Genomic DNA, 21,092 nt, shown 5'->3' with positions numbered 1-21,092 from the left:
ATTTCTGCCCCCAGGAAACAACTCCTCTAAATTTTTGTTCCTGGATGCGAGATCGTTCGCATCCAGGACTTTTCTCACTCTGGCCATCTTGTGGCCAAATAGTAAACTGCACCCACATACATTTTTAATTAAAGAAAATAAGCAGTTTCCCTCCCACACCAAAAATTACCCACATACATTTTTTATTAAAAAAAAAATAAAAAAAATACAATTAAAAAAAAAAAAAACATAAATAGTTACCCAAGGGTCTAAACTTTTTAAATATACATGTCAAGAGAGTATATTATTATATGATTTAAAATTATAAGCTTATAAATAGTGATGGCCGCAAATTGAAAAAATGCACCTCTATTTCTAAATGAAATATCGGCACCATAAATTGTGATAGGGACATCGTTTAAATGGTGTATTTAACGGGACAGATGGGCAAATAAAATACATGCGTTTTAATTACTGTAGCATATATTAATTTCAAACTATATTGGCCAAAAACTGAGAAATAATGAATTTTTTTCATTTCTTTCTTAATCTTCCTGTTAAAATGGATTTAGAAAAAAATAATTCTTAGCAAAATGTAGTACCCAAAGAAAGCCTAATTAGTGGCGGAAAAAACAAGATATAGATCAATTCATTGTGATAAGTAGCAATAAAGTTATAGGCGAATGAATGGGAGGTGAACGTTGCTCGGATGCATGAGATTTTTGCCACTGCGGCGCTGAACCGGTTAATTATGATAATTAAAATAGAGAGGTAATATAATTTTTTACCCACCCTGTTTTAAAAGAACAGGTAAATGTTTGTGATTCATGGGGGCTGCCATCTTTGTCATGGGGGCAGCCATCTTTTTGGTTGAAAGGAGGTGACAGGGAACATAAGACACAGTTCCAACTGTCCTGTGTCCTGATAACCCCTCCCAGCTGCGCACTCTAGGCTTCAAATGTCAAATTCAAAATGTAAAAAAAAAAAATTGCACCAAAACAGCAGAACGAGAAAACAACATCAGAAATCCCATCATGCTTTGCACAGCATCAGGGGAAAAATGCCCGGGCAGTTTTCTTCTGTGCAGCTAAAAATGAGGCTTGTATAAGAGAAACAAAGTTCTGATGCTGTGAAACTGGTAAAGAAACACCAGGCCTTTTCAGTTCTGCTGAGCAGATTTTTAGTCAGGAGGTTCACTTTAACCTCCTTGGCAGTAAGCCGCCGGAGGGTGCCGCTCAGGCCCTGCTGGGCCGATTTGTTTAATTTTTTTTTTGCTGGACGCAGCTAGCACTTTGCTAGCTGCGCCAGCACACTGATCGCCGCCGCACCGTGCACGATCGCCGCTATCCGTCGCGCCACACGGCCCCCCCCCATATCCGTGCGCTGCCTGGCCAATCAGTGCCAGGCAGCGCCAAGGGGTGGCCCGGGACTCCTAATGACGTCCCGACGTCAGTGACGTCGGTGACGTCATCCCGCCCCGTCGCCATGGCGACGGGGGAAGTCCTCCAGGAAATCCCGTTCTTTGAACGGGATTTCCTGATCGGAGATCGCCGAAGGCGATCGAAGAGGGCGGGGGGATGCCGCTGAGCAGCGGCTATCATGGAGCGAGCCCTGGGCTCGCTACATGATATAGGAAAAAAAAAGGGAGGGTTAAGGGCTATGAATATATGTACCAAACTGGTATGGTGCCTTTCCGTGTTTTAATTGATTTTAAACATTTGTAGTGTTGCATATTGATGAATAAATACTTTTGTAATTTGCATATATGAATTGGTGTAGTGCAGTGCCATTTTTTAGGGCTGAACCTCCCTATATTCATATTAGCGTTTACTAACAGCCCTGGCACACACTGATGATGCAAGTGTGCGGATATTTCTTCTTTCTTCATATGCTTGTTCAGGGGCTAGGGCTAAAAGTATTCGAGACACAGGATCAGCTGGAGAGTCCTTCTCAGTTTAGGTTTCCTTTAAGCTTACCCCACAAATAACTTCAGGGCTGTGAGACTGCTTTCCTCTGAGATCCATATCCTGGCAGAGTAGAGTTTTACCCAACCAAGTTCTATACTGGGCGGTCTCTCTTCTATGTTTTACAAGTCTAAACAGGCTTTGAATTCACGCTTACTCAATGGCCTCGATTCATAAAGCATTACTGCATTCTGTAATGCAGAAAACAGCTGACTTTACCGAGCACTTAATACAATGGCCTTAATTCACTAAGCTTATCTCCTGTCTTTAATAACGTTTCTAGAGTTATCACCATGGTGATGAGGCATGTAGTATTCAGGAAACCTTTTACCTCAGGCAAACCTAAAGTTAACTCTTCAATACCTTAAAATAACTCCAGAGTTAAAGACAGGCTGTTTATTAACTGCATGTGAAAATAACTACAGAGGAGGTAAATTAACTACAGAGGAGGTAAATTAAGGAATGAAGAGATAAGATAACTCTCTCACTGTGTGGTGGTAAGTTATCTCTTGCCTTATTATCTCCAGCATGATCTTAGTGAATTGAGGCCAATGTCAATTCATAAAAGCTGTTACCGCATGAAAAGCTGAAATTCCCGAGCAGTGAGGTAAATTACCGACATGTGCGGTAATTACCTCAACACATGTCAGTAAATGTCAATTCATAAAGATTAGAGCAGGTGGTAATGGCACGGAACATACCACCTGCCTTGTAGAGGTGATAAGAGAGCGCTAAGAGAGAGGGACTGTGTGATGTTAATGGAGACTCAGCAGAAGCAGTGAGATCTCTCCCAAGCCATCAGCAGAGCGACTGGAACAAACAAGGCTTCCCCTGAATACCCTAGGCTGTGTTTTTAACCTCTTGGGTACCTGATTTTCAGATGTGAATTTGCTGAAGGTGAATCTCACAAAGTCTGGCATGTGTAAAGTTTTTTGAAGTACTTCCACGCTGTGGCAACTAAATAGATTGTTTAGAAAGACTAATAGACAGATTCAGAGCAGATTCAGGGCAAGCAGAGGCAGTATAACAAAACATGCACATCTAAAATTGAAGTTGGGATGCCTCTTTTATTGTAATGCTGTCTCTGCACGGAGAACAGCAAATGTAACAACTCAGCCAGCTACTCTTCGCATGTTACCGACAGTTTAGTTCGGTAAAGCACCACATTTCTTTCGCAGCTGTGAAAATGTTTATGAATTATCACCAGGGCCGGTTTAAGCAACAATCGGGCCCCAGGGTAAAATAAACCTGGGGGGCCCCCCAACAGATACCCCAGAACAAAAATCAGCATTAAGGGACCTTTTTTGCAGCTGGTATAGTCAGTGTGTGAAGCCCCAATCGGTCGGAGCTCCACATTCTGGCTACCCCAGCCTGCATGGGGGACAATGGGTTAAAAAGTTTCAGGAGGGAGGACCCCAAATAATTAAAAAAAAAAAAATTCCCACACTAAACATAACATTTTTGGGGGGAAAATAGGAAAAAATGCCAGGGATCTTCATACAGCCATATTGCGGCTGTATAGCGATCCCTGGCCAAAGCGCTGCGGCTGCATATGGACCCCCTGGAAACCCCGTCAGGAAATGTATTGCTCTTTCTTTTGATCCATGTAAAATTACACTACCGTTAGGTTTGCTACTAAAAGTGACATTTACCGCATTTAAAAGTATACTTTTTTCCTTCAAAACTTTAAAAATCGATTTTCTCAAAAACTATAAGGTCTTTTTGAAAAATAGTTTTTCCTCTTATTTCCAATGCTCTCCTTAACATATCCTGCAAATTTAGGGTTTCTAGCATTTAAGGTGGATTTGCTATTAATTGTTGAAGTCAGCGGGTTTTTAAATGTGTCTTTTTTTTTTCCTTTGAAACTTTAAAATCTATTTTCTCAAAAACTATAAGGTCTTTTTGAAAACCTTTTTTCCCTCTTGTAGCCACTGGGGGCCCCTACAAGCTCTGGGGCCCTGGGGCAATCGCCCCCTTTGCCTCTATGGTAGCACCGGCCCTGATTATCACACAAAAGTCAAAAATACTGAATGCGGTATTTTCCAGACCAGATTTTTTACCACACAGCCTTTTATGAATTGACCTCAATGTGTGAAACAAACTGAAGAAGGTATCACATAATCTACTAGAAGGGATTTACCGTATACTGTGAGCGATTGTTTGCCGATGTCTGTAGTACAGTGCAAAATTAAGTTAAGTGTTGCTACCAGGAGTTCAGCTTTACCACTCTTCCAGACCACACATGCATCCTCTTAATAGCGACATTAAAACGGCTACGCCTCATCAAAGAAAGAAACCACGTCCATTTTATATTAATTTCAAAGAAAAAATAAAATAAAACAAAGGAGATATGCAAAAAGCAAGAAGATGTTGATGAGAGCGACTCTTCCCCCCATCACATCACATCTAGAAAACAAGCCAAACTATGATGCTTCTGTTTGACCAGACGTAATCTTGCTTAGCACTTTTTGACATCAGATTTAAAACAAATACAGCTGTTGTGGAGAAAAATATCCAGGTATCAAAGAGGAAAAACAGAATGAAACACCTGCAGGGATTACATGTGGAATCCACTCCCGGGTTTAAAAGCCGAGTTTAGTTCCACACCTCTGTTTTTAAGAAAGTGTAATAAAAATACAAATTACAAGTGAACACTCAACATCTCCGTTGCTGATTCGTTGTGTCCTGTGCCCTTCTGAGTCTCATCTTGTGGTCACCGAGCAAATAAGCTTCTCTGTGCAAGATGGAACGTTTTGCTGCATTGCCCTTGGAAAACATTTTCAAGGTCAGTTCCAGTATTAGCAAGGCCCTTTTGAGTCAAATGGCTGGAAAGTTCCTCAAAACTTTGAGGAATTATTAAGAAGATATGTTTCCACTCCAAAATGGCAACATACACTTTTGCAGAGGTTCAAGGTATCTATCTTCTGCACACATTGAAACAGGAACTTATAAAATGTTCCAAAAAATGAAACAAAAAAAACATGAGGATACAAAACACTAACTTTAGAAAGATATTTTTTTTTTTTACGGGCACCACTGCCCCCTTGTAAGTGGGAAAGAGTGAAAATGAAAACAAAAAAAAATATTGGTTGAAATATATGGCACTAGATGTGTAATTCTATCTCCATGACATATGTTGATTTGAGCCCAGGACCAGTCCTTGTTGCATCTATTGAATTTCAGTTCTTTCACATCTTTTGAGGCTGGATACATTGATGACATTTCTACAACTGCTGGTAAAAAAAATTATGGTACATTTCCCTTTTTTTTCCTCTTAACATTTTTAGATGTACAGATGCACGGACTCACACATTCTTTTTGTACTCTCTTACAACATGTGTTGGCTTATAGAAGGCCATAAACGCTTAAGACAAAGCAGTTGATATCCAGATTTTGTAGACATTACCGTAATAGTTCAACAGACCTCAATGATGCTGTCCCTGTTCTCGTATCTATCGGGGTATCCTTTTAATAACAGATATGCCTGGAGACGCCATCAGAAACCCTCTAATCCTGCAAAAGTGATATTGAGTCCTACTGGTTGTGCGTTGTTGAGATTACCGATGCCATTTTATGGACGTGTTCATGGCTTAGAGTTGTATTCACCAATAAACGAGGTGTCGTATTGGTGGCATTCATCCTTATCAAGGTTTAAAAGCATGATCCAAGTGTCTCTCTCTGGTTGTAATCCAGCACCTTAGATCTTAAGAGTCTTTCTTTGCTCTTTTGTTTCCTACCCCCAGGTACAGCTTTTGTCCTCCTTTCTTGTTCCACTGACTTCTTTAACTTGCAAAAGACACTGTCTACCTCGACCGTTTCCTCCCGGGCTGTTAGGTTGAAAGACATCCCCAGTCCGCGTGCCTCACAATCTTGATGGGAATGTCAGGAGATTGTGCGCCAAAGTTTGTTTAGAAAGCTAACACAGAAGAGGATAAGAAAAAAAAATTATGGTAAAATATTTCCCTAAAATAATTGAATATACTAAGAGTCGATGAGCTGAATCTTTGTGGGATCAGAGTCTATTGAAAAACATTCAAATGTCCAGCCCACAGGGTAGAATCTCCGTTCTTCCCAATATCAGCTCTTTATTGCGGTTTACTGATGTGTAGATTTGCCACATGTGGCAACAAAAAGGACAAAGAAAACTAAAGAACAAAAAAATAGATCTTTGAGTGACTGCGAAAAGTCCATAAAATATGTGTCCTTTTTTTTTTTTTTGGCACTGGCACGTGGAGAAAGGTCGTGACTGCTTCATCGGGTGGCATGAAGTCTGCTGGTATTATAATCCAGTTGCTCCTAGAGCCATCCCTGCATTGTGGCTCATACATGGAATTGTCTGCATGGATTTGGGAAAGTCATGGCTAACCACTCTGCCGTTCTCACCACTGCCGCCTGCTGTAGAAGGTCTTGGTAGGGTTGCCATTCTGACCGTCTCCGTGACCGTTTGCTGTGGAATTAAACAGAAGCCCTTTTGAGGAAGACATAGGGTTTAAGCCCCTGTCTTTTCTGCTGAAAAAACATTTTATTTTATTACATTAAATACAGTTCCTCAGAATAAGATCAGCCACTGCTTGCTAAATTCCAGTTACATAGTTTACATCTTTAACTAAAAGTAAATATCGTTCTTTTCCACTGTCTAACCTCTAATTTGTTGCCTATACTGTGATTGTTCTCAAGTGTCCATCATAAGTTCTGGATTACTATTAGAATACTTGCAGGTTGTTCGTATGTGATGACTAAATAGTTTGTACAACCACCTTGCTGCACTAGGTATGACTCCTAGCCATGGCATTATCTGCTTGACGTTTGTATGTTCTCCCTGTGCCTAAATGAGATTTGTCCAAGTGCTCCTTTCCTCCCATAACCCACAAATATAATAGGTAGTTTAAAACTGACTCTATATTGTCGAAAGACATATGATTTTGAGACATTTTGAGTAATATTTAATTACGGGACTTGTAATTAAAAAAATGAATAGGGTGGAGCGATGTGAAAATGATTTTATATAAGCTTGTCAAATATGGATACAGCAATGTCCCTATTATTTGGAACTCAGGATACCGGAAGTCTTCACTAACTGGCATGCCTGAGGAGATAAGGTGGACAGTAATTTGAGATTTTTGGGGTGTTGGGGGGATTGCAGGCCATTACATTCTCAAGGAATCTCCAGCAATGTCTTGTAGCCTTCTTGAAGTTCCTAGTGGCTTTCCGGCATCCATGAACGAATCCGGATGCTGGTCAGGTGACACACAGGGATCTGTACACAGAGGAAGTCATGCGGGGGGGGGGGGGGGGATGCGGGGGTTGTTGTGTTTTATAAGCTGGTTGCTCAAGTAATCGACAAGCACATGCAGCCGGCTTCAGGTGATCCCCGCCAGTGCTGGATAATGAGGACTTTGCTGTATTATATTTTTGTATTTAGGCACATTTATCTCTGTCCTGAAGAAGCAAGACCAACCTGTGAAACGTGTAGTCACAACTTTGTGCAATACAGATCCTTTTCATTTCATCGTTCTATGACCGGCTCATTCTTACAGAGAAGTAGGCCAGCCTCTTTCTCTCCTTTTTAGTGTTTTTAAAGTATTTTATATTCTAAGGGTGCCTCCTTCCACCAGTTGGGAATATGTGTCAATGCAAAAAAATGTATAATAAAAATTATGTTGTGAAGCTTATGCCTACTAGTCAGTACACGGTCTTGGCCTAGTCCTCATTTATAAACTTGCAATCCTTCTTAGCTGACGTTTTCCTCTTTTGCATCCTCCTTATCTCCATCCTGGCACTGCCTTGTGAGTCAGTCATTAGCCAATGAGAACCTATCCTGGCCGAAAGTGTACATGTAAAATGGGAGCCTCTGTAATTTCAGCACCAGAGATCGCTGCTAGTAGAGGATCGGTAAAATTACCAATATTCTACTACTGGGCTCCATCTAATCATGATAGTAAAATATTGGTCATTTTTTCTGATATTTTACTATCACCTAGCCTGACCCCATTCTCATTTGAGCAGTGTCTTCATTGATGCCTCACTGTAATTGACCCCCAACTGATACCTAACCTGACCCCCAGCAAACTGATGCCTAACTGAAACTGCTCCAACCAATGCCTAACACTAACCAACTCCCCCAAACTGAGGTCTAACGCTCATCAACCCCCTAACCAATGCCTATTCCTAACTGACCCCAACAAACAAATGCCTAACCCTAACCACACCCCAACTAATGCCTAACCCTAACCAACTCCCCCAACCGATGTCCAACACTACCCTTCCACACCACCTGAAGTCAGACATTAGGGCCACTATTTAATGGATTATAATAAACATTTTAGCAGTCATCTAGTGCTGAAAACGAGTTTCAATTATGTTGGCAATTTTCTGTGAGATAAAATATTCATTATTTAAAGAGACACTGAAGCGAAAAAAAATATGATATAATGAATTGGTTGTGTACTATGAATAATTACTAGAAGATTAGCAGCAAAGACAATATTCTCATATTTTTATTTTCAGGTATATAGTGTTTTTTCTAACATTGCATCATTCTCTAATATGTGCAGATTACACAACACTCAGCATTCAAAATGATTCTTTCAGAGCAGTCTGTGAACTTATGACCTCTCCTCTGGCCGAGAAAACGTAATTAGTTAACTAACACTTGAGATAATAAAAGTCAGAAAACAGCCCTCTCCACGACTTTGAAAGTCGTAGAGTTTAATGGCTTTTTTGTACAGAGATAACAACTGGAGTTTCTTAACTCTTCCTGTGCTGGAAACAATTAGACTGATGTATCTGATCTTAATGTTTTATTTCTTAGCTGTACTACACATACTAATCATAATATCATTTTTTTTTCGCTTCAGCGTCTCTTTAAGCATAGTATTACCATCTTGTTAAACCCTACATAGCCCAGTTTTTGTCATTGGTTGCATCGCCCACATAAAAATGTCCCCACTAGCCTTCTTAACCCGCTAGCAGCCTCAATAGAGATATTTCATTTGAGATAAGTGCCCTGCTTTTAACCTCTGTCAGCAGAACTCGTGCTGTAAATTCTTTGAATGCTTTGATCTCTCTCCCTAGCAGACAATATAGAAACTGAAAGACGAAGTCCTCTGTTATGGTCTCACACTGCCCCTAGTGACAAGTGGTCATAAATACACATTACAGTAGTACTATTTAGAAGATTGGAAATGTAACAAATAACATAATAAAACAGCGCTAAAAGGAATTGACCTGGAGCATTTGCACGCCTCTTAATAAATCGGCTGCTAATTGGTTCACAGATTGGATTAACATGAAACAAGAACATTATAAACACATAAGATATGAAAAAAGAACAGATGCCACCTTCATCTTCTTAGATTCACTCCTGGACTTGTAGCAGAACTCGATGAGCGCAACTAACATGGCCAGTCCCAGACCTCCGATCAAGATGTAGAAAACTCCAGCGACGTTACTGAGGCTCAGAGCACTTGTCTTATCCTGGAACCACACACAGAAAAACAGAGCAAGAGGGGAGAGCAGGAGGAAGATTGTTATTGATTGCAATAGAAATCATGAACATGTTATCTTCAAACTTCCTAAGCCAACATCCATCATCCAAGACGCAGTCCAACCCAACATCACACAAGCAACATACAAAAGGCAACGCCCCCCAAACACCTTTATGCCTACGGATATCTGCAATCGGCAAAGAAGGGGTTAAGCCTTTTTGAAGTCATCGGCACTTCCAAAAATTAAATCCAATAGGATAATAATATGATTAGAATTGGGGGGGGGGGGGGGGAATTTAAAATGCCAAGTACAATTTATAAAACTTGCAAAATGTATAAAATTAGAAACTAAAAATTAGGATAGAAAAAAAAAGATTAAATGTTTGAAATGGATAATATAGTTTTAATTTAGTAAAATTTGTTTCTAGAAGTTAAAAAAGTCCGTTATAGAACCTCATACTGAAAAATCATAGATATTTACAGTGAGAAACGTTTACAAATACTGTAGGAAGAGTAAAGTGAACTTATGTTCACTCTAAACATCCAATTATCCAGAGACATTTTATATTATTTTACATTCACTTACAAATAAATGGTGCTGTAAGTGAGCCCATGGGGGTGATTTTCTGAAGGAGATGAGCAGTAAAAACAGGAAAGTGTCTCTCAGCTCACTTCAAAAACCCAATGCTATGCAATCATCCGGTTCAGACCGTTTATTTATTTATTGCTTCAATTTTTCGGTAGAGTTACTTCCCTGTGCAACTTTTTTCTTTTTGTCTTTTTTTAGTCATCATCTCCATTGTAATCTGGATACCTTTCTGTCTTCCATTTATTATTTTTATTTTCCTTTTCTCCCATGGTTCTCAGACGCTTGCCTATTCCTCACCTAAATATTCTATGCTTTTAACTGACGTTATTGCACATTCTCTTCTTGCTGTAGTTTATCTAGTTTTTTATCTATCTATCTATCTATCTATCTATCTATCTATCTATCTATCTATCTATCTATCTATCTATCTGACACATACAAAGATAAATAAACACTCCTTCAAGCCTATGAGCATTTCAGTGCATGCTTTTCACCCTTCTCATTACATAGCTAGGGTTATACAGGTGGCAGCCATTAGCAATTCCTCCTCTGCCAGATACCTCCTACTCCACCAGTCTGCTGGATTCTGTCCCGGCAATATGAAAGGAAGGGAGGGGTTTCTCCAATAAATGTAAAATAATTTATATTTGTCATCATGCAGCTGAAAAAAGGCTGCTATTTATTATTATAATTTAGAAAATAGATTTTATTTCTGAAATCTTGTATTTTTAATTTGGGTCCACTTTAAGCTAGCGCTTTGCTAGCTAACTGTGGCCCTCAAGTCCCCCAGGCACCACTGTAATCCCCCCCCAATCGCCGCCGGCAATATTTACCTGTCCGCGATCCCGCGAGAGCCGCAGCTTCACCATGTAGCTTCAGTCATCGCTATGGCGACGATCGGACATGATGTCATGACATCATGCGCAGTCCCGATCCTCCCCATAGCGAAGCCTGGAGCTGATCAGGAGGCTGCGCCATCACGGGATCCCTGGGGGGAAATGTATAACGGCGGCGATCGGGGGGAGAGCGGAGGGACTTGGGGGGCATGCTTAGCTAGCAAAGTGCTAGCTTAAGCATATAAAACACATTTTATAAAAAAAAAAAAATCCTCCGGGGGCCATGCGATCCTCTCCAAGCGTAGGTCAGGCTTACCGCCAGGGAGGTTAACCCGCTGTAATTATTTCCCTTTTTTTGTATTTACTTTTTTGGCTTAAAGATTTTCCTACTGTCTGTTTTCATTCTACATATTTACATTTTTCTCCGGCCATTTTGTTCTAGCACTTAGTCACAATGGTTTTCTGGAGATTTATCTCACTTGGTCACACAGAAAGAACATTTCAACTTTGTATTTGTCTTCAAAAACAAAATCAGTTTTAAAATATTTTTTTTTTAATGTTCTGATAACAATTTTCTCAGGAGTTATCTCCTCTGATCATATAGAGAGAACATTTCAATTTGCATACTTTCTCTTCAAATATCCCTTCAGCTTAAAAAGGTTTTCTTTTTAATATAAATCTAGAGATAAAAACAGAAAGAATCTGTCTGTCTCTTTGAGCCAAAACAACGTAAAGAAAACTCTCTTTTTAGCATCAGGATTCTTACCTTTTTCACTTTAAGTAATACCTCTGAAGCAAAAAGTACTAAAAATTTGACATAGCGTACTAGGAATAACTACTTTTTTGTGGGTTGAAAAGCTGTATAATTATTATACTCATTATTATAATTAAGTGAGACAGAGTTAACTCAGCTCACAATCAGTGCATCAGAGCCAATGTATTTTACTTCTATCCTTCGGATCCCTTTATAAATCTGTATACAGTACATGATAAACACTAACTGTATTTCTGCCTGTAATAGTTGTATGAGTAGTCCCCAACTTACTATACCATTGGTTCAATGAATAAATATATATAAAAAAAAAACACACTTACTAAACTATGATTACAAAAATGTTTTAAACAGTGGCATAAAAATGTAACAGCTATTAGCACAAATTAAATTTAGTTTGAAAACATTTGTGTACTGTTTGGGTGAGATTAACATAACTTCAAAAAGGCTTGGCGTCTACCAGGCACAACTGAAATCTTTCACTCCACCTTTTTAACCCCAGTCTAAATCCATGAAAATACATAACTTCCAAAGCCCACCTCCCTCCAAAGTATAAGCATGCACCCCAAAAAACCGACAGTGACATAAATATAAAAACAATACATTGTCCCAACTATCATATTCGTGGCCTTTGCCTGGTGATGAATAGTGTATCTAAATTTCCCAAAAAAGGACATGGTAAATGGCATATCGTGTGATTTGTGCAGGTGACGTGTTTATGGGTCTGTTTAATTAATACTAAGAATGATTTTGTTTGTTTTTACTACTTTTACTGTTCATGTCTAGGTGTATTTATGGGAGATGTTGTAAAAACATGTTAATTGCTTTGAAGAGTAGAATTTTTGAATGGGCTTTGAATCATAGAGCCTGATCCAATTAATTTTTTCTCTAGATTTTCTCCAAGGTCATATTTTTATAAATAAAATGCAATTGAAGCCACCAGCATGCAAGAACTTTCTCACCTACTTTTTGGTACTTTTTCAATTGCAGAGTGCTAAAAAATGATTTAAAACAGAAGATGAATTATCTCCTAGGAGAAAAACTGAATTAGATCTGGCCCATAGTGCATCCTGAAGAGACAAAGATTAGATGTGTCTTCTGGGATTAAAATAATAGTGTATTAAACAAAAACACTGAAATGATAAAATAAAATAAAATAAAAAACAATTAAGTAACAAATCAAACAAGTTTTTTTTCATGTTTATGGATAAAACATCACACAAATAAAAATTAAATAGAACTTAAAAGGCATGAGGTAATTTGCAGATAGTAAACTCAAAGGGGTTATACATGTATTTTTTGGGAAAAAACGTACGCAATTTTTTCACTCCATATCAATCAGGTGAATTCCCACACCATTAATTTCAGTGCCAGAGAAGTGCTGGATTTGATTAATCAAAATGCAATATGTTGTGCAAACCAAAGTACATAACTGCAATCTGTTTGCCTTGCATTGCAACCTGCGGTACATAGTTGCAATTTTAGAATTTTTATTTAAAAATGTTCTCGTCTCCTTTCCTCCTGATCTAAAAAATAGACACCCTCACCCCCCGAAGCCCCCCACATCCCCTCCATACTTACCTTCCAACAGGCAGTGAAAGGAGAAAATAAATGGCCCTGTGGGAGGTGCTCTTGTCCAGATTCCAGCCAATGTGTTCCAGGTCGATGTTCCATTGTGATGTCATTAGTGGGGACAGATAGTGTTAGCCCTCGTTGTTAGGTGAGCATGGGAAAGGTAGAATTTGTGTGGACTGCATTTAAAGTTATAAGGTAAATATATATTGAGTGGGATACAGTTGGGGACATCAAACTTGGAGAAGGACTTAGGAGTACTCATCGACAACAAGTTAAATAATCGTACTCAATGCCAAGCCGCTGCAGCTAAAGCTAACAAAATTTTGGGATGCATTAAAAGGGAAATAAAAACTCGAGATGCTAGCATAATATTGCCCCTGTTTAACTCTCTAGTAAGGCCACATCTGGAATATGGAATTCAGTTCTGGGCACCACATTACAAAAAAGATATTGCAGTTTTAGAGCAGGTGCAGAGACGAGCAACAAAATTGATACGTGGGATGGAAGGTCTCACTTACCAAGAAAGGTTAGATAAACTGGGTTTATTTAGTCTAGAGAAAAGACGCCTTAGAGGAGATCTAATTAACATGTATAAATACATCAGAGGGCAATATAATAGCTTGGCGGATGAGCTTTTTGTCCCTAGGCCTTCTCAAAGGACTAGAGGACATGATCTGCGCATGGAGGAAAAACGTTTTAGCCATTTATTTAGGAAAGGGTTCTTTACAGTAAGAGTGATTAAGATGTGGAATGCATTGCCACAGGAAGTCGTTATGGCAAACTCTATACCTGCATTTAAAGGGGGCTTAGATGCTTTCCTTGCGTTGAATGACATCCATGGCTACAATTACTAGGTAATGCCAATGATGTTAATCCAGGGATTTTATGATCAACAGGGATATGTGAGGGAGCAGGCTGGAGTTGTACTTTGTACTGGTTGAACTCGATGGACGTATGTCTTTTTTCAACCAAAGTAACTATGTAACTATGTAACTATGTAATTTTTTCCTTTGGTAATTAAGTTTCGTATTAAAAAAAATATATTTTAAAAATGTAGTCTTGCAGCTAGAAGGGATGCTTGCTTACGGCTTTGTAACCAAGATAGAGTCATAGTAAATAAAAAGGTTTAACTACCTAATGACCGCGTCACGCCAACTGGCGTGAGCACAGCGGCAGCCCCAGGACCGCCTAACGGTCCTGGGCCTAATATTTAATGTCACTATATATCATAAAATGAGAATTAAATAGGTCCTGCTTAGCCAAAGGTCAGGACCAGTTTCTAAGAAGTGTGCACCACAGCCCTATTTATTTAATGGATTTAGAAGAAAATTATAGTGACAATTATATTAGTCTTAATTTTTACGAATCTGCAGATTTAGGAGCTGTCCCAAATAATTATTTTATGTAGTATGTTCAATACTAAAAAAAAAAAAAAGCATTTTTATTTTGGAACAAAGGTCGCCCTGGGAGGAAAAAAAAAAAAGCTAATTTTATAAAAAATAAATAAATATTTATTAACCCATTCGCGTTCCGTCGTTTTCACTTGAGAAATGTTCACCTCCCATTCATTAGCCTATAACTTTATCACTACTTATCACAATAAACTGATCTATATCTTGTTTTTTCCGCCACCAATTAGGCTTTCTTTGGGGGGTACATTTTGCTAAGAGCCACTTTACTGTAAATGCATTTTAACAGGAAGAATAAGAAAAAAACCGGAAAAAAATCATTATTTCTCATTTTTCAGCCATTATAGTTTTAAAATAATACATGCCTCCATAATTAAAAGTCATGTATTTTATTTGCCCATATGTCCCGGTTATTACACCGTTACAATTAAGTCTCTATCACAATGTATGGCGACAATATTTTATTCGGAAATAAAGGTGCATTTTTTTCCGTTTTGCATCTATCATTATTTACAAGTTTAAAATAAAAAAAATATAGAAATATATCATCTTTACATTGATATTCAAAAAGTTTAGACCCTTAGGTAAATATTTACATGTTTTTTTTTTAATGTAATGTTTTTATTTTTATATTAAACATTTTATTTGGGTATTTTTGGGAGGGTGGGATGTAAACAATAGGTTTAAAATGTAAATGTGTGTTGATTTTAATTTTTTTTTACTTTTGGTTGTAGTATTACTTTTTGGCCACAAGATGGCGGCCATGAGTTTGTTTACATGACGTCACTCTAAGCGTAACACACGCTTAGAGCGACGCATGGGGGAGGTAACAGCCAGAAAAGGCGAAGTTTCCGAGAGAAGCTGTCGCTTTTTCAGCGGGGGAGAGGAATCAGTGATCGGGCACCATAGCCCGATTCACTGATTGCCTGGCTAACGAACCGTGGGCCGGGAGCGCGTGTGCACGCGCGCGATCGGCCGCGGGAGCGCGCATGGTTCCTGGACGTAGTTTCTACGTCCAGGCACCAAAATACGTTAAAAAATCAATAAACATCCCAGGAGCGATCAGAGCCCACCAACAGAAAGCTCTATTGGTGGGCAGAAAAGGAGGGGGGAATCACCTGTGTGCTGACTTGTACGGCCCTGCAGTGAGGCCTTAAAGCTGCAGTGACCTAAATTGTAAACAATAGCCTGGTCACTAGGGGGCTGCAAGCCCACGGTCCTCAAATGGTTAATTAATAAATAGTCACCAACTCAGGAGACTGTTACAGTAATGCCACAAGCTTGGGTCAGTAAAACAAGATCATTTTCTGCTTGCCAAAATTGTTCTATTCAAACTGTAACTCTCAAAGTGGAGACCCATATAAACTAAACATTTATACATAATATATGTTCCAAAATAAAAATGAATTTTTTTAATTTTTTTTTTAGTATTGAACATATTAAATAAAATAAATATTTGGGACAACACCTAAATCTGCAAATTTGTAAAAATTAAAACTAAAATAATTGTCGCTATCATTTCCTTCTTAAGGTGGCCATACACTCGTTAGATTAGCAGCAGATAGATCATTAGATAGATTTTCTGATCTATCTGATGTGTTTAGGAACATTTTTTACTAGGAACAGATTTCCAATAGATTTCAGTTTGAAATCTATTGAAAAGCGATCTGATGGCATTTTTTTGCCATCAGATTTCCATTAGGGCCAATGCAAAATGATAAGCAATCTCAACAGATCGACCTAGATTTTCCAGCCTGCCAGATCGATTGAAACCGATCGAAATCGGCCGCAAATCAATTGGTCAATCGATTTGCAATCGACCAATGATCGATCGGCCAAAAACCGGCTGAGTGTATGGGCCCCTTTAATCCATTAAATAAAAAGGACTGTGGTGCACACTTCTTAGAAACTGGTCCTGACCTTTGGCTAAGCAGGACCTATTTAATTTTTATTGTATGGTATATGGCAACATTAAATATTCATCTACAGTCCTGACATTATATTTTGCAGCCCTCCTTCAGCAAACCAATTAAGAACAAAAAAAGGGATTAATTTCATACAATCAATGGTTAAATTTGAGAAAAGTTCAAGGTGAGGGGTAATCATTTATCAGTGATAGACTTCAAAATATTTTAGGGCAAGAAAAAAAAAAGTTTTCGTTAATGAAACGGGGGCCATTACAAAACTAGGAAAAATAGACACGATTACTATTTCACTAACAGTAGGAGAAATACCTCTGTATGGCTGTTCATTGGTAGAGTTTTATCTTAGAGCAGTTGAGCAGTTGAGCACGCGTGTGTGGGCTGGCTTCGGACATCGGCCGTGTATGGGCATGGGGCACGCGCGGCTGTGCATGCGCTGTGGGTGGGTAATAGCTGCATGCATGCAATGTCAAGGGTGCGCACGTGGCTGTGAACAACATGCACCCCTTGTTAGTCCCCATTATTAAATGGGTGGGCTTTTTTGGATATATATATATATATATATATATATATATATATATATATATATAATTGCACTGTGGCTTATGTGAGTAACTTATGCAATAAAAGTCCCCTCTGCAAATTGATGAGAATACAACAAAAATGTTGACAAAACTAAAAACAAATAAAATAAGGGGAATGAGATAATGTGAATGAAGTGTACTTCTTTTATGAGTGTGCTTTACACAATGTTAAAGCATTCTAATGATTAAGGCTATGACTGACAACTCCAGCTTAGATGATTTTCCATATTTTCCTGTTTTGTTTTTGGAATTATGTAAGTAGAACTGTAGTTATTTATTTATTTATGTTTTCAGATAGAAAGATGGAACCATTTTAAGATTGTTATTTTTGCCTGTGACCCCATTGAGGAAATATTCCTCATTCCCTCTCCCTGGGCAAGGGGCACCAGTGTAGGAACAATGGCACATTTCACCAAAAAGGAGCTGAGAATCAGTACTGATCCAGTGACAAATGTAAAAAGTGACTTTTCCACTCCCGCCATTAAAGCGGACCCAAACCAAACAAATTTTATATTCAAAGTATTTAGTTGCATCACTGACACATACAAAGATAAATAAACACTTCTCCAAGCCTATGAGCATTTCAGTGCATGATTTTCACCCTTCTCTTTCCATAACTAGGGTTATACAGGTGGCAGCCATTACTTCTGAGCTTAGTAGGAGTTTTTAGATCATGGGTGTGTTTGTCATCAGCTACCCTCCCTCACAGGGGCGTCGTCTATGTGACATCTCACACAAGCTGAGATCACCTTCCCTGTGACATCATCAGTAGCAGCCCGTTTTTTGTTTTTTATCTCCTCCACCAGTCTGCCGGATTCTGTCCCGGCAATACGAAAGGAAGGGAAGGGTTTCTCAAATAAATGTAAAATATTTTATATGTGTCATCATGCAGCTGAAAAAAGGCTGCCATTTATTATTATAAGTTAGAAAATAGATTTTATTCGGATCAGCTGATTTTGGCGTGCGGCTCAGAGCCGAGCGCCGAAACTGGGCACCCCATAGCAGCAATTATATGCTGTGCGGGGCGCGTAGTGGTAATTCAGTGCTCTGGCATCTGTCAGACGCCGATTGAAATTGTATTTAACGCCGCCTTGGAGTTTAGCGGCTGCGGTGAGAACAGTCATTCAGCTCTCACCGCGCCGAACTGAGCTGTGCCGAAATTATATGTACCTGATTTTATTTCTGAAATCTTCTATTTTTGATTTGGGTCCACTTTAAGGGCATTTTCTTTTGATTCCTATTGTGATTCTGGGGGAGGAAGATTAGTAGAAATCTTCTCCACAGGGACAAAAATAGCAGTACAAAATCGATAATTGTTATTTTCTTTACCCTTTCCCTTAAAAAAGCTTAGTCTGGGATTTCACTTTACCAGTTTTGGCAACAGACACTGTATATAGAATTACAGTTTACGTTATGATTTTAGTGATATAAGCCTTAAGTCTCAGTGGTTCTGTTAACTTCACAATAAATAATATTGGAAAATTAGGATTTTTTTTATACATTTGTCGTGTAATGTTATTATAGTGTTATGGACGCCATGTAGGATGTCAGATCACTTGAAAAAAAAATGCCTGCCTCCACTTTATGTGACTTTAAAAACCAAAAAGGCAGCATTGATTGGAAGTTTATTCATTTTCAAAACTGTTTCTAAGTACCAAGTGAAAAGAAATTTTGACCAATACAGAAGTGATAAAACTTCTTAAAGCCTCTCTCTGGGCAGAAATGTTTCTCCTCTCTGCCTGTGTCACATATATAAAAAAATGGCTAATTACCAAAATTTGTCACACCAAGGGTGCAGCCATGTGGCTGGTAGAATACTGCTTAATCCTCATGCCTGTCCACTGCTAGTCGCATTGCTTTCTGGGAAATTGGAATGGTCAAACTGCCACCTATTATCTGTTCAATCTGCCATTGATTTTTGGATGGGGTGGAGCAAAAGTGTCAGATGGCCGTGACCACGTTAAGCGACCATATTCTTTAAAAGCCAAATTGCATCTTTATTTTTGATTTTGCTACAAACATATTTTGTTTAATTGCAGTTGTGCGTGCGTGCGTGTGTGTGTATGGGGGGGGGGGGGGGTCTTGCTTGAAAAAGGGCTTTAACATCTGCATTGGTAGAAAATGAATTTATCATTTATTTATATTTTCTTTATTCATCATAAATAACTTTTTTTAGGCTGCAGCTTTGACATATTGATGAGACTCTAGTAAAGCATAAACTGCCACCAGAGTGAAACATGTTTTAAGATACATTTTTTTTTGTATCAAGAATCTGAATTCTATTGTCAGCAGTGTGTGTGAATATAAATGATTTGGCAATAAACTGTACAAAGAATTAAGTGTATTAGCATATTGCACCACAGATGTTTCATAATGCCGAATGTAACAGCAAGACAAGAGAACTCAGATGACACAAAATATCTAATTATAATTGCTATTTTTTTTTGTTAACATTTTTAAATAGGAGCATCTACAGCAAGCGACTACAAAAATAGGTGAGATAAACCAATTTTTGTAAAAGCATCTTTTTACCAAAAAGCCAACATTTATGAGATCTTGCTAGAATTAAAGGATACCCGAGGTGACATGTGACATGATGTGATAGACATGGGTATGTACAGTGCCTAGCACACACATAACTAGGCTGAGTTCCCTTTTTCTTTCTCTGCCTGAAAGAGTTAAATATCAGGTATGTAAGTGGCTGACTCAGTCCTGACTCAGGAAGTGACTACAGTGTGACCCTTACTGATAAGACATTCCAACTATAAAACACTTTCCTAGCAGAAAATGGCTTCTGAGAGGAAAAAAAAAGAGGTAAAAAGGGGAATTTCTTATCAGTGAGGGTCACACTGTAGTCACTTCCTGTCTGAGTCAGGACTGAGTCAGCCACTTACATACCTGACATTTAACTCTTTCAGGCAGAGAAAGAAAAAAAGGAAACAGCATAGTTATTTATGTGCTAGGCACTGTACATACCCATGTCTATCTCATTATGTTACATGTCAGTTCGGGTATCCTTTAAGAACTAAACGGTAAGCAGTATAACTGGAATTTTCATAGATGCTTCGGAAAGAGTTACGTTTTGCCAGTTATTCATATATGGCTGCTGGGAAGTATGTAATTTCATTTTACAAAGTGGTTTTATATAATAATGATTGTCAAGCGCAATGACAAACTACAATAGTATAAAACAAAAAATAGAGACTTTGGGTCATGGGGTATTTTCTTTTAACAAGATTTCTACCAATAAACCATTTCGGAAAATCTACTGAATGTTTGCAAAGGTTTCATCTTCCTAACGGCAGTCTTTAAGCAAAACTACATGAGGTAGTAAAATGTGAATTTTGGCAACTATTTTTAAATACATTTTTCTTTTCTGCATCTTACTATCTTTTCCGTAATGTCTGTGTTGTAGACTGAACAGTCTTATGACTTCTATTCTGTTGTCATGCTGTCAGTCAAGCATTTGAAGAAGTCTGAAAATGTTTTGAAAAATTTGCCAGGAAACTAACAATATAGAAAAAAATACTTCTGAAAAAAATTGGTAGCTAATTATTTGTGAATGATTAAAAATGAAAATAACAGTATCTTGTCAAATTATAAACCCTTATATACTTATAAACTCAATTCAATGAAGGATCAATAAATGTCTCCATAGCTGACTACTCGAAACTTAGGCAAGGTGAAATTTAAGCTTGAATTTTGTTGGTCAGAGCCTGATTTTTTTTTCCCATGGTAGAAACCACTGTTATTGTTTTTTTTATGTGTTTAAGTGTTTTTATATATTAGTGATCGTAGTAGTTAACTGTATATTTTATATGTGTTTTTTTATATGTTATAGGTTGTAATACAATGTGTTTTTTATTCATTTATTTTCTTTAACGAGAACCCGAGGTGTGTTTAAAGAATGTTATCTGCACACAGAGGCTGGATCTGCCTATACAGCCCAGCCTCTGTTGCTATCTGCATCCACAC

General features: G+C 38.3%; 1 protein-coding gene across 4 annotated transcripts in view; it reads right to left on the bottom strand.

Moving 5' to 3' along the window:
* Positions 1 to 4,226: 4,226 nt before the first annotated feature.
* The window catches only part of GRIA1 (glutamate ionotropic receptor AMPA type subunit 1), a 468,260-nt gene continuing 451,394 nt past the window's right edge, over positions 4,227 to 21,092 (bottom strand). For all 4 annotated transcript variants that reach the window (XM_068278380.1, XM_068278381.1, XM_068278382.1 and 1 more), the window contains exons 15-16: positions 9,285 to 9,419; positions 4,227 to 6,411 (exon numbers count right to left, since the gene is read on the bottom strand). In XM_068278380.1, coding sequence (XP_068134481.1) covers positions 6,223 to 6,411; positions 9,285 to 9,419 — 324 coding nt within the window. In that variant the 3' untranslated portion in view covers positions 4,227 to 6,222. The remainder of the gene's footprint in view (positions 6,412 to 9,284; positions 9,420 to 21,092) is intronic.

Source organism: Hyperolius riggenbachi, chromosome 3 (genome assembly GCF_040937935.1).
Source record: "Hyperolius riggenbachi isolate aHypRig1 chromosome 3, aHypRig1.pri, whole genome shotgun sequence".
NCBI lineage: Eukaryota > Metazoa > Chordata > Amphibia > Anura > Hyperoliidae > Hyperolius > Hyperolius riggenbachi.
Note: the sequence above shows the minus strand (reverse complement) of the source record. Positions and strands in the feature narration are given on the sequence as shown.